Source organism: Thunnus thynnus, chromosome 14 (genome assembly GCF_963924715.1).
Source record: "Thunnus thynnus chromosome 14, fThuThy2.1, whole genome shotgun sequence".
Lineage (NCBI taxonomy): Eukaryota > Metazoa > Chordata > Actinopteri > Scombriformes > Scombridae > Thunnus > Thunnus thynnus.
This window is the reverse complement of record NC_089530.1, coordinates 31,868,423-31,882,230: the sequence shown is the minus strand read 5'-3', so window position 1 is coordinate 31,882,230 and position 13,808 is coordinate 31,868,423. Positions and strand designations below refer to the sequence as shown.

General features: G+C 40.6%; 3 protein-coding genes across 4 annotated transcripts in view; 1 reads left to right on the top strand and 2 right to left on the bottom strand.

Moving 5' to 3' along the window:
- Positions 1 to 290: 290 nt before the first annotated feature.
- On the bottom strand, positions 291 to 6,965 carry LOC137197540 (very long chain fatty acid elongase 6-like). The gene is made up of 4 exons (XM_067611035.1): positions 6,762 to 6,965; positions 4,843 to 4,974; positions 2,837 to 2,988; positions 291 to 1,078 (listed from the first exon to the last, which is right to left on the bottom strand). Exons 1-4 carry the CDS (start codon positions 6,863 to 6,865, stop codon positions 648 to 650), a joined length of 819 nt encoding a protein of 272 aa, XP_067467136.1. The 5' UTR covers positions 6,866 to 6,965; the 3' UTR covers positions 291 to 647.
- Positions 6,966 to 8,724: 1,759 nt separating this feature from the next.
- Positions 8,725 to 13,808, top strand: part of psda (pleckstrin and Sec7 domain containing a) — an 89,312-nt gene continuing 84,228 nt past the window's right edge. The window contains exon 1 of one of the 2 annotated variants that reach the window (XM_067611017.1): positions 8,725 to 9,119. The gene's annotated coding sequence lies outside the window, so the exon portion shown is untranslated. The remainder of the gene's footprint in view (positions 9,120 to 13,808) is intronic. The other variant, XM_067611018.1, reaches the window with a different exon arrangement.
- On the bottom strand, positions 11,647 to 13,753 carry LOC137197578 (histidine-rich protein PFHRP-II-like). The gene is made up of 4 exons (XM_067611072.1): positions 13,735 to 13,753; positions 13,189 to 13,467; positions 12,044 to 12,859; positions 11,647 to 11,699 (listed from the first exon to the last, which is right to left on the bottom strand). Exons 1-4 carry the CDS (start codon positions 13,751 to 13,753, stop codon positions 11,647 to 11,649), a joined length of 1,167 nt encoding a protein of 388 aa, XP_067467173.1.

Here is a 13,808-nt window from a genome sequence, read left to right as displayed (position 1 = left end):
GATCATTTAGATCATTTTTCAACATTGATTCATGTCGTCATCGTTCAGCTTTGATCTCCATTATCTAGATCTATAAATAACTAATATCTGAACTCTTATCTTTATTGTCCCTCCAGTTTACAACAGCAGGACAATAAAACTCTGAACAAGCTGCAGATGTTAAATAACGGTTTGATTTGCACATCTGTAATTTCAGCTGTGGAGTTTGTCTCTATTTTTCCTGCAGTTTGTACCAAAGTTCTTTGATCAGTGTAATTAGTTGTGTTAAGTTTAAAAGAAGAACGAATAAATATTATTTGAAACTTAAATGTTTTATATTTGTTGGATTTGTGAAGCATCACTGAACTCAAGTTAATCAAACTGCGTCCGTTTGAACTAATTAGAACAAAATAATGAAAGGAACCTTCTGATGTGAGGTCTGATATTTTATAGACAGGAGGTTAAAATAAACTTCCTGTTTCTCCTGCAGGACGTCTGTTCATCACATCCCATGATGCTCTGGGTGTCATTCCGACACGTTTCCCTCCAAGTTCTTGTGATTTCAGATTCTTCTGACGTAAAAATTGTCAGTTTTAAGTTTTTAAATATTTCAGCAGCTTCGATATCAGTCAGACAAATCTCCCATAATGCACCTGCTCCAGCTGTCTCTACTCGGCCTTGGTGGTCTTGTACTGGGCGCGGCGGCGCAGGTAGGTGTGGTAGAAGAAGTTGGAGAAGAGCAGCAGGTAGCTCAGGTACATGAGCGTGGCCCAGGTGATGTTGTCAAGGCGGGAGGGGCAGTCGCCCTGCTGCATCCAGCGATACACCAGCCCGCTCACCGTCAGCCCCATGGCCATCTGCAGGATCTGAGCGCTGGTGATGACCATGGCGAAGGGGCGCGGCACACGCAGGCTGGCGGCGCGCACCGCGTAGTAGCTGTACATGAGTGCGTGCACGCCGTAGTTCATGGTCATGAACCAGCCGCCGCCGGCCACCATGTCTTTGTAGGAGTACCAGGAGTACAGCAGCACGGTGATGTGGTGGTACCAGTGCAGGAACAGCAGCTTCTGCTTCCTCAGCACGATGAACGCCGTGTCGCCTGGGAAACAAACCAGAGGCTCCATTAGTGCTGGAGTCAATCCATCAGATTTACAATCTATGGTCATTTATCATCTGATGTCAGCGTCTCCAATGTGAAGCTTTATATCATTAAACTGAATATTTTGATCAGGGTTACACACACAAACACAGACAAACAAATCTATGATGAAAATGATTGTTCCGTATGGAGTATGGAAGTCCCGCCCACAGAGCAGCAGCTGGAGCTCTGATTGGCTGGCTGTTTGTGTGTGATGTCTCTTTAAGTTAAAAACAGCATCTTAAAACTGAAGCTGATCACAAAACAAAAACTGACTTAAGGACCAGTGTGTAAGATTTAGGGGATCAATTGGCAGAAATGGAAAATAATATTCATAAGTAAGCTTTGATTAGTGTATAATCATTTCATTACCTTAGAATGAGTCTTTATATCTACACAGGGAGCAGGTCCTCTTCCACGGAGCCTGCCATGTTTCTACAGTAGCCCGTAATGGACGTATGGAATGGATGTATTAATTGATCATAAACATGGTAATAGTCTAAAATTGTTGCAGTGACACACTAACACTAGTTTAGGTGATTTCTATAAATCAATCAATGCATTGTGGTTTTAAAAACACTTTTCATTTCATAATCAATAATGATTTTTATCCATGAGAACACGAATAAAATCATATTGATTATTTGTTCATGTATTAAAAATCTGCGAAAGTTTGACCCAGTTCGAGTCGATACAGCAGCAACACAGTAGAGTTCATGTTGTTCTCAGCTTGTTATAATCTGCTCTGTTTAAACTGACATGTCGCTTTGCTATTGATTGTTAATAACTTATGTATCTTTTGAATGTCATCTGCACATCGTTTGTACAAGAAACGATAAATCTGTGACAGTTTGTAGGTGAAGCTTGTTGTAACACTGGTTCCCAGTAACACTGGGCTAAAGGTAACCTGATATCATGTTTATTGATCCGAACTGGATCAAACTTAAACTAAAAGACTTTGATAAAATTTAAACATTCCAAAACAACATAAAATATCCAAAAACAGTAAACAATCCATCACTCTGATGTACTCCTTATGAAGTAATGAACCAGTTAAACTGAGTGTATATGAAGTAATGAACCAGTTAAACTCAGTGTATATGAAGTATTGAACCAGTTAAACTGAGTGTATATGAAGCGATGAACCAGTTAAACTGAGTGTATATGAAGGGATGAACCAGTTAAACTGTATAAAGTGATGAACCAGTTAAACTGAGTGTATATGAAGGGATGAACCAGTTAAACTGAGTGTATATGAAGGGATGAACCAGTTAAACTGAGTGTATATGAAGTGATGAACCAGTTAAACTGTATGAAGTGATGAACCAGTTAAACTGTATGAAGTGATGAACCAGTTAAACTGTATGAAGTGATGAACCAGTTAAACTGTATAAAGCGATGAACCAGTTAAACTGAGTGTATATTAAGGGATGAACCAGTTAAACTGTATAAAGTGATGAACCAGTTAAACTGTATAAAGCGATGAACCAGTTAAACTGAGTGTATATGAAGGGATGAACCAGTTAAACTGTATAAAGTGATGAACCAGTTAAACTGAGTGTATATGAAGGGATGAACCAGTTAAACTGAGTGTATATGAAGGGATGAACCAGTTAAACTGAGTGTATATTAAGGGATGAAACAGTTAAACTGTATAAAGTGATGAACCAGTTAAACTGTATGAAGTGATGAACCAGTGAAGTGAGTGGATGAACTGACCGAGCTCTGGCGCTTTGCTCAGGACGAAGGCGTAGGCCCAGAACTTGCTGATTGGTCCGTTGTAGAAGCTCTGGTCACAGACGGAGTGTCTGAAGCCGCTGCTGCTCAGGATGTGAAACATGTAGGAGCCGGTTCGAATCGCACCAACGATACTAAACACAAAAACACACAGAAACAAAAACTTCACCGACAGGAACAAAGATCACAGCTGCGGCAGAAATATACCGAGACTTTAACACATTTACAGTTTCTAACAGTCAATTTGTCTTTCTGAGTTCAGCATCCAGGAGAGAGCCTGGATGATGTTCACTGCGTCTCTGGTCCAGACTTGTGTTCACTGCGTCTCTGGTCCAGAGTTGTGTTCACTGCGTCTCTGGTCCAGACTTGTGTTCACTGCGTCTCTGGTCCAGAGTTGTGCTCAGTTTACTCGAGCCAGCCAGCATGCAGACTCAGTGAGCTTTGTGGACTCAGATGAGTGGAAGATGGTTTAGTTTCCCGCAGAGTGTGATGCATCACATGACGGCTGACAGCAGAGTCGAGCTACAGCTCTGCATTGTTTCCCAGAGGACAAAACAAACACGCCTGAGCTGCAATCGTCCCCGGGTGCATGATGATGGACAGCTTGTTACCATGGAGACCGCAGCAGAGCTCGTTGACTCAAACTTCTCCTCAGTGACGGCACTAACAGCGCGCCACTGGTTACCATGGAGATGGTTAAAGGTTGTTTGTCAGGAGGAGGAGACGCTAAGGTCGCCTGAGAAACGACTCAGTCAGGACATGTGAGAGCCAAACTCAAGTGTGGACAAAATAACAGAAACACCTGAGCAAATTCCTGTCAGATTGTCACATGTTGTGTTTTCTTCAAACCACAGAGTCCATTTCTTTTGGCTGCATCATTCAATGACTGCAACTAATGATTGTTTTCATTATCAATTAACCTACTTATTATTTTCTTGATTCATTGTCTATGAAATGTTAAAAAAAAGTGAAAAAAATATTTTTCACAGTTTCTGAGTCCTTGCTGATGTCTTCAATCTGCTTGTTTTGTCTGAATAACAATAATAATAATAATAATAATAATAATAATAATAATAATAATAATAATAATAATAATAATAATTTGTTTGAATAACAGCACAAAACCTCAAATATGACAAAGAAAATCAGCAAATTGTCACATTTAAGAAGGTGGAACCAGATACTTTTTGGTATTTTTGCTTGAAAAATGACTGACAATTAAATTGATTAGGTCTCTAAAATCCCTCACATGACAGAGCCAGGAAGGTTAGAGACCACTGGTCTAAAATATCATTGTTTGCTGAAGCATTAATCTTAAAAGGAGGTTCCCAGTGTTCCCAGTGTTTCCAGTGTGTGTTAAACCAGCAGTCAGGTGTCTGTAATCATTCCTCCTGTTCATACTGGATATTAAAAGATCCTTCAAATGTGCTTTCAATGTAAGTGATGGAGGATAAAATCCACAGTGTGTCCACACAGTCATTTAAAGTCTGTGTGAAGCTTCTATTCAGCTTCAGCAGTCTGAGTTAGTCATATCAAGTGGATATCTGACACATTTACAGTCTTTTTAGCATCAAATTCCCTCTTTGTGTTTCCTCGGACAGTGTTTCCCTGTTGAGCTGCAGGTGGAAGTATAGTAACAAAAAGAGGAACTTTGGCACTAAAAAGACTGTAACGTTGAAAGATATCTACTTGATTTGACTCATTTGGACGCTGAAGCTTCATATTAGCTTCAGACTGTGGATTTTGTCCTCCATCACTTCCATTGTAAGGTCATTATGAAGGGATCCTCTAATGGTCAGTATGAACAGGAGGAATAATTACAGACAGATAAGTAAAATTGTGACCTTTAAGATTAAAGATCCAGAGAACACTGCAGTGTGTGAGCAGGGCTGTCCACACACACACACACACACACACACACACACACACACACACACACACACACACACACACACACACACACTTTATGTGTCTCAGGTGAGTGTTACCTGAAGAGAGCGAGGCTGAGCGACCAGACAACCAGCGGCCGCCGCAGGTTCATCTTGGGGCGGGGCTTCATGTAGTGCTGACCTCCAAACACCAGGGCGGCGTACATAGCGCTGAACACAAAGGACGTACTCCTGCAGGGAAACAAGTGCAAACTCAGGTCGACTTTAACTCCAGCGTGCAGAGTTTAAAGGACCACGCTGTGCTTTTACATGTTCACGCCAAATAACTTCTATCTGCTTCTTTGGTCACTTCCCAAAACTATTTCTGCTTCTGCAATATTTAGCAGAATTCTCTATATGTTCAGGCGATATATCCGCCTTCAAATTCAGTGCTTCGTCCATCAAAACACATTTCTAACTCACTGGAAATTATGATTTCATCTTTTATCTGAGAGTATCACAGATCATTAAAACTACTCATTTAATAACTTAAGTGAGAATCAGACTGAGTTTTATCATGATGAACACAAACTCCTTTAATCAGCCACGACATAAAACTAACAAATCAGGTCAAAAATTACCATAAAAAGCCTGATAATTAGAGCTGCAACTAATGATTATTTTCATCATCCATTAATTTGTCAATGATTTTCCCCATAATCAATAAGCTGTTAGTTGATCTATAAAATGTGGATCAGTGTTTCCCAAAGACGACGTCCTCAAATGTCTTGTTTTCTCTTCAGTTTACCGTCATAAAGATTAAAGAAATCAGAAAATATTCACATTTAACAAGCTGCAATCAGAGAATTTGAACTTTTTCTTCTTGAAAAATGACTCAAAACAATTAATTTATTATCAGTATAGTTGCAGATTATTTTTGTTGATTGACTAATCAATTAATTGACTAATGGTTGCAGCTCTGACTGATAATTGTAATTGTTGCTCAACTTCTTTACATCAGAATTTCATTAATTTATTTATGTTTGTTTCCAGACGTTGCAACACAACTTCTCATCTATATTTAAGTTTCATTAACAGTTTTACTTTATTTAGATTCGAGTCTTTCATTCATTCTTATCATCTTTTCATGAACATGTCTGAGTTTGTCTCTTTTAAATCACAAACTTTGAGACTGAACAGCTTCACTGAGCAAAGAGTCAAACTGTTACTTAGCAACAACAGATAAACAAACTCCATCAAACACAGCAGATGTTAAATACCTGAGACACGACTGTTACATCACTTCACACATTTATCTTTAACAGTTTCAACATCTAAACAAATCAATGCTTTTAAATTTAAATTAGGATTTAATTTGTGAACTTTATGAATTGATTCATAAAAAAATCTATTTACAGGATGTTTCCGGCACATATTTGAGTGTTTCATCATCTCTGGGAGGGACAGGGTGGAAACTTCTAACTGGGCCGACTGGATAGAAAGTCAACATACCACAAATACACCAGTGTGACGTCACTGCAGTGACTCACCTGTGTTACACCTGTAGCACTGACCGGATTTATGTAATCTCACACATACGTAACTTTAATGAGTTTGCCCCAAAATCTCCACTGTTCCTCTGTGAAGAGAGAAAATCTCACTAGAACCTGGTGGCAAATCTTTAAGATTCCCGCGTTATCTGATCAAAGAGACGTTTCACTTCTGAAAAGTAAAACCAGCATCAAGAAAATGCATCAATCTTCCCTCTGCCCCGCCGGTCCCTCTGCCCCCCCCGGGTCGTTCAGTATCGAGCAAACCGGTTAAGTTGGAAGTTTGTTGGCATTCGTACTGTTTGCCCCCCCCCCCCCCCCCCATGCGCCCCCATGCGCCCCCTCCTTCAGTCACATTGTCAGCACTACATACATTTCCTGGTAAGACGTTAATTTAAAAACATGTACATCTTTAAATGTGAGGTTGAACTAATCCTGACTGTGTTTGAAACCTTCAGAGGAAGAAGCTGAGTGAAATAAAAATCTTACCAGTTCGCCTGCATCCAGGCGATCGCTCCTCTCTCATCGAAGCGTCGCTCGAAGCTGAAGGCGAACAGCTGGAGCTGAAGCTGCGTCTCATTCAGCTGCAGCATGTTTGCTTCCACAAATGTTTGTTCCGCTAAATGATGTAGAAACTGTTTCCGTCTGTCCTCTCCGCTGTCTGTCTTCTCTCTGACTGTCCTCTCACCTGGCTCCGTCCTCATTAAAGCCTGCTGGCAGGGGGCGGGGTCTGTTTGACGGGGGCGGGGTATGGTGGTAAGGGGCGGGGTCTGTTGGTAGGGGGCGGGGTCTGTCCACTGCCTTTACTGGAATAAAAATCTAAAAACATAAATAGAACAAGGTAACATTCAAACATAACAAGTGTTTGTTTACTGAATGTTTAACGTTATTCTAACAGAGAAAATACGTGAACCTGTTAATCAATAAATTACATTTCATTATAAGACCCAATGAATGTATAATATTTATCTATTTAAGATTCAGTCAGCAAAAATAAAAGTTCATTAGAAAATACTTATTTCCATGTTTTTACTCACAATTCAACAACACAAGTAGATGAAAAAAAAAGAGATTCTGAAAATAAAACTGAAGCATTTTTAGAAATAATTTGTAATGTTATGAGATTAAAATCGTAATATTGACTAATAATTACAAGAGTTTGAGAATAAATGTAATCTGATGATAAAGTTATGATTTGACTCCACAGACAGAAGTTTGACTGCTGAAAGTAAAAGTAAGAAAAAGCAGAAACTGATTGTTATCATGTGATGCTACTTTCTACATTTCAGAGGGAAATATTGTACTTTCTACTCCACTACATTTATTTGACAGCTTTAGTTACTTTTCAGATGAAGATTTGACACAATGGATAATATAACAAGCTTTTAAAATACAACACATTGTTAAAGATGAAACCAGTGGTTTCCAACCTTTTTGGCTTTTGACGTCTTACAAAAAGCAGTGTGTAGTCGGGGTCACATTTCACATGTCTATGAGTTGTTAACAGCTCCACCAAATAGTGATTTTTCCCTCTAAACTTCTCACATGCTTTCATTTCAATAAATGTTCAAATGATCCAATATTTCAGCAAAAATCAAAGATTAGAGAAAAAGTCCAAAAGCTGAAAACAGATTTGTGTATCAGAACTTTGTTTTTTCTTCTTTCCTCTCCCATTAATCATCTCACCACCCCTCAGATTTATCTGCTGACCCTTTGGAGGGGCAGCGACCCCTAGGTTGGGAACCACTGGACTAAACTAGCTAACTGTATATAAAGTAGTGTAAACTAGCTCCACCTCCAGCAGCTACAACAGTAACATGCTGCTCTAACACTGATGCTTCACTATTAATAATCTAATGATGTCATATATAATAATATATCAGTCAGAGGGACCAAACCACTACTTTTACTGCAATACTTTAACTACATCAAGCTCATAATACTTATGTACTTTTACTGCAATACTTTAACTACATCAAGCTCATAATACTTATGTACTTTTACTGCAGGAGGATTTTTCCTGCAAGACATTTACTTGTAATGGAGTATTTTTACATCGCTGTTTTGGTACTTTTACTGCAGTAAAGTATCTGAATACTTCCTCCACCACTGCTGCAATGGAGGGAAAGTAGTACCTCTATCAGAATGGAAATATTTATAAAAATATAACTTAAGTATAATGCTTGAATAAAAGGTACTAAATTACATCCTTCATTCTGTCTCTACAGAGCATTTGCATATTTTTATGGAGCTGAAATACAAAATCCAGTTTCCATGTACTTTTACTTATACTGTAATGGAGTATTTTTACATCGCTGTATCGGTACTTTTACTGTACTAAAGGGTCTTCTGGAGCTTTCAGCATGAGTTCAGATAATTTTGTAAGACTTTATTTTGTAGAATTAGGACTTTACTCTTTAAATATCACAAGTATTCTTGAAATCTCAGTTTGTTTTTCCGGTCTGACGTTTCCTTACGTTATCGTTACGTCACCTAAACGATGCGGAAGTGTAAGTCACCGTGGAGAACGTAAACTAATGTGTGCAGCCGCCCAAAAAAACACCGAAAACAGGCGGAGAGGAAGAACCGGACAAAGAACCGGAGGACGAACCGGAGGAAAGACCGGACACGGCGGACCGAACACCTGCAGATGCACTTTGACCGCTACCGGCATGTAACGTAACTTAGCTAACCGTTACTGCCCTCTGTGGCCGTCGGTCCGCTCGTTACCGACAGCGTTACCGTCCATTGGACCGACGGGCTGAGTCAGAGTCCATGTCGGTTCCCCTGCTGTGTTGCACGGGTCGCTAGAGAGCTGCGAGCCCGCTACATCCCGTCCTGTCGGAGGTAAGTGCACGTCAAGCGGAACTCCTTTAAATAAAATCTCATTTTAACTTTTACTTTATTATCAGTTAAATTTCACAGATGTTCGGATGTGACTGAAGGTGTTTTCAGATTAGCTAGCATCTCCTCATGAATTCGGCGTATATTTAAGTCCAGCAGGCAGCAGTTAGTTGGAGTAAAATGTCCACTTTTACAACCGTCCGTGTGTTTGTGGCGGTGATTCAGACCATCGGTCCGCCCTGCTGAGCGGCGGCCAGCGGCCACATTACAGGTCTGCTGGGCTGCTGGGCAGAAATATAAACACATGTAAACATGCCGAACTCAACATTATATTCCCGGGATTTATTAAAGGCTTTGGATCATCTGTTAATCGATAAGCACTCCGGAAATAAACAAGGGGAGGATTAAACTGACAGATCTTTGAAAGGAGTTCGGCGGTCTGGCGGTTGAAGAGCAGCGGGTGTCCGAGCTCGAAAAGGCAGCAGAAACGCGTCTTTTTGTCAAACATACCCGCCAAAAGAGCTTCTTACTCTTAAAAAAAGTACGCATGAGCATGTTTTGTGTTTGTATTTTGGTTTTTGGGTCCAGCTGGAGAGAAAATGGATAAAGTGAAGTCCTGTGCTCATCAGTCAGGACCAGAGAGGAGCCTCAAACTAAACACCAACACACATTTCTATCTAAAATCTGCTTCTGTTCAATCAATGTGTCTTAAAAAGTAACGTGTTCATTCAGCTGTTAAAACCTCAGTTTACAGCAAAGCTCTACAGTTATTTTCACTTTCATTATTGGCTCTTTTTTCAACTAAATGTTTATAAACATTCTTCAGAATACGATTAAATATATATTATACTAAAATATAATTTGGTCTCTTAAATATCTAGAGCTGCAACTAACGATTATTTTCATTATCGACTAATCTATCGATTTTTTTTCTGGATTAATCAATTAGTTGTTTGGTCCATAAAATGTCAGAAAATGGTGAAAAATATTGATCAGTATTTCCCAAAGACGACGTCCTCAAATGTCTTGTTTTGTCCACAAAGATGTTCGGTTTACTGTCACAGAGACTAAAGAAACCAGAAAATATTCACATTTTACAAGCTGGAATCAGAGAATTTGGACTTTTTTTCTTAAAAATGACTCAAAACAATTAGTTGATTATCAGAATAGTTGCTGATTAATGTAATAGTTGGAAACTAATCAATTAATTGACTAATGGTTGCAGCTCTAAATATATCATAAATAACAGATGATAGATACTCGTCAGAAACTGATAACTTTGAATGAATGGATGGTTTATTTCAGTCATACAACAGTTTGTGGGATCTGCATCTGATAAAATCATCATCAGACATGTTCACACAATAAATATTCACACAATCAATGATCAGAAAAGGAATCAGCTGAAGTCCAAGACTTATTCTTTCCTGTCCTATACATCCTAGACTTTGTCTTACACTTTCATTTGCTTTTTGTTTTTACTTTATTTTACCACAATATAAAGAAACGGAGTAAATCATCAAACTGAAGAAGCAGCAACCAGCAAATGTTTGTGATTTTCAACTGACTTTAACGAGGTATTGATCACATCAAACACTTTGGACACCTTTTCGTTCAAGGGTTTTTCTTACAGACGGTGACACATTAAAGGAAAAACTGGTCCAGGTCTGAGTACTGGACCCCTACAGTGAGGGGGTCTGGGGGCTCTGTTATGCTGGCATGGTTTGGGTCCACTTGTCCCCTTAGAGGGAAGGGTCACTGCTAATCAATACAAAGTAGTTGTGAGTGATCAGCTCTATCCTGATGGGAGTGGTCTCTTCCAGAATGACGATGAATGATGTGAATCAGATGTTACGACCTTCACAGTCACAAGATCTCAACCCAGCTGACATGTTAGACAGCGCTCTGCATCATCATCATCATCACAACACCACATGATCAATGATGTTATTGATCCTCTCCACCACCATCATCACAACACCACATGAGGAAGATCTTTATGAAGGATGATGTTCATCCTTCCAGAAGAGTTCAGACACTGTAGGATCAATGAGGAACACCATTCTTCAAAAAGATATTCCCTCATTTAAAAAGGAAAAACTGAAACATCACACTGACACAAGTATTCCGACTCTTTGCTATGACACTTGTAATTTAGCTCAGGTGGCTCCATTTCTCTAGGTCATCTCTGAGATGTTTCTACACCTTGATTGGAGTCCACTTATGGTAAATTAAATTGATTGGGCAGATTTGGAAAGGAACACACCACCTGTCTATACAAGGTCTCACAGCTGACAATGAATATCAGAGCAAAAACTAAGCCATGAGGTTGAAGGACCTGCCTGCAGAGCTCAGAGACAGGATTGTGTCAAGGGACAAATCTGATGAAGGCTACAAAAACATTCTGCTGCATTGAAGGTTCCCAAGAGCTCAGCGGCTCCATAATCCTGAAATGGAAGAAGTTTGTTACAACCAGGACTCTTCCCAGAGCCGCCCGGCCAAACTGAGCCATCAGGGGAGAAGAGCTTTGTTAAGAGAGGTGACCAAGAACCTGACGGTCACTCTGGCTGAGCTCCAGAGATCCTGTGTGGAGATGAGAGAAACTTCCAGAAGGAAAACCATCACTGCAACACTCCACCGATCTGATCTTTATAGTGTTTATGGAGTTTTGAGTGTAGATTGATGAGGGAAAAAATGAATTTAAACGAATTTAGCATCAGGCTGCAACACAACATGTGAAGAGAGTGAAGTGTGTTTAATTGTTGCGTTCCCTCTTTACTGAAAGTTCAGCTCTCTGTTGAACATTTCTCTCTCTGTGCTGATTAAAAACAGCGAAGCAACAAAACAGATTTGATTAAAACATTTTAGCATCGCTGAGAGTGAATCTGAATATTTAATTAACCTGAAGCTGCAACAGACGCGTTTACTGGAGCCTTTATAACTCTGCAAGGCCGACCAGGAGGACTCACTGGAGACACTGGTGTGGTCTAGATCACTGGTGTGTTTTTTGTCACTGGTGTGTTCTTGGTCACTGGCGTGTTCTAGATCACTGGCGTGTTCTAGATCACTGGCGTGTTTTTCGTCACTGGTGTGTTCTTGGTCACTGGTGTGTTCTTGATCACTGGTGTGTTTTTCGTCACTGGCGTGTTCTAGATCACTGGTGTGTTCTTGATCACTGGTGTGTTCTAGATCACTGGTGTGTTCTAGATCACTGGTGTGTTCTTGATCACTGGTGTGTTCTTGATCACTGGTGTGTTCTTGATCACTGGTGTGTTCTAGGTCACTGGCGTGTTCTTGGTCACTGGCGTGTTCTAGATCACTGGCGTGTTCTAGATCACTGGTGTGTTCTTGGTCACTGGTGTGTTCTAGATCACTGGTGTGTTCTTGATCACTGGTGTGTTCTAGATCACTGGTGTGCTCTAGATCACTGGCGTGTTCTAGATCACTGGCGTGTTCTAGATCACTGGTGTGTTCTAGATCACTGGTGTGTTCTTGATCACTGGTGTGTTCTAGATCACTGGTGTGTTCTTGATCACTGGTGTGTTCTAGATCACTGGTGTGTTCTAGATCACTGGTGTGTTCTAGATCACTGGTGTGTTCTAGATCACTGGTGTGTTCTTGGTCACTGGTGTGTTCTAGATCACTGGCGTGTTCTTGATCACTGGTGTGTTCTAGATCACTGGCGTGTTCTTGGTCACTGGCGTGTTCTAGATCACTGGTGTGGTCTTGGTCGCTGGTGTGTTCTTGGTCACAGCGTGTTTTTGGTCACTGGCGTGTTCTAGATCACTGGTGTGTTCTTGGTCACAGCGTGTTTTTGGTCACTGGCGTGTTCTAGATCACTGGTGTGGTCTTGGTCACTGGTGTGTTCTAGATCACTGGCGTGTTCTTGGTCACTGGTGTGTTCTAGATCACTGGCGTGTTTTTGGTCACTGGTGTGTTCTTGGTCACTGGTGTGTTCTTGGTCACTGGTGTGTTCTAGATCACTGGCGTGGTCTTGGTCACTGGTGTGTTCTTGGTCACAGCGTGTTTTTGGTCACTGGTGTGTTCTTGGTCACAGCGTGTTTTTGGTCACTGGTGTGGTCTTGGTCACTGGTGTGTTCTTGGTCACTGGCGTGTTCTAGATCACTGGCGTGTTCTAGATCACTGGCGTGTTCTAGATCACTGGCGTGGTCTTGGTCACTGGTGTGTTCTAGGTCACTGGCGTGTTCTAGATCACTGGCGTGTTCTAGATCACTGGTGTGTTCTTGGTCACTGGCGTGTTCTAGATCACTGGTGTGTTCTTGGTCACTGGTGTGTTCTAGATCACTGGTGTGTTCTAGATCACTGGCGTGTTCTAGATCACTGGCGTGTTCTTGGTCACCGGCGTGTTTTTGGAAAGATGGTTTTCACTTCCGACAGATCAGATTAAATCACGTCCACTGAGGTCATCAAGAGAAATATCAGCAGAGAAACGAAGACGCTGCTTCATCAACAGGAGAGAAACTCAGAAACTGGTGAGAAGAAACTTTTATTCAACAGTTTTTAAAGCAAGTTTTCTGAATGTGAAGCTGAAACCTGAACGTGTTTCTTTAATCGACAGCAGAGCTGCAGGAGGACGACGTGTCTGTGAACGTCTCACCTGCAGAGTGAAAAGTCATCGACCATCCAGGTAACATGAACATTAATCTGTCATTTAGTTTATTGTCTTCAGTC

Bases quoted from the DNA above. Each gene is read 5' to 3' on its own strand.
- LOC137197540 (XM_067611035.1), bottom strand. From the start codon at position 6,865: ATGCTGCAGCTGAATGAGACGCAGCTTCAGCTCCAGCTGTTCGCCTTC. The intron at 2,989-4,842 runs GTAACACTCACC...TTTTGTGTTTAG, and splicing joins CTCAGCCTCGCTCTCTTCAG to TATCGTTGGTGCGATTCGAA. The intron at 1,079-2,836 runs GTCAGTTCATCC...TTTGTTTCCCAG, and splicing joins GAGCAAAGCGCCAGAGCTCG to GCGACACGGCGTTCATCGTG.
- LOC137197578 (XM_067611072.1), bottom strand. The intron at 12,860-13,188 runs GTGACCAAAAAC...GCTGTGACCAAG, and splicing joins CAGTGACCAAGACCACACCA to AACACACCAGCGACCAAGAC. The intron at 11,700-12,043 runs GTAAACGCGTCT...ATCTCCACACAG, and splicing joins GCAGAGTTATAAAGGCTCCA to GATCTCTGGAGCTCAGCCAG.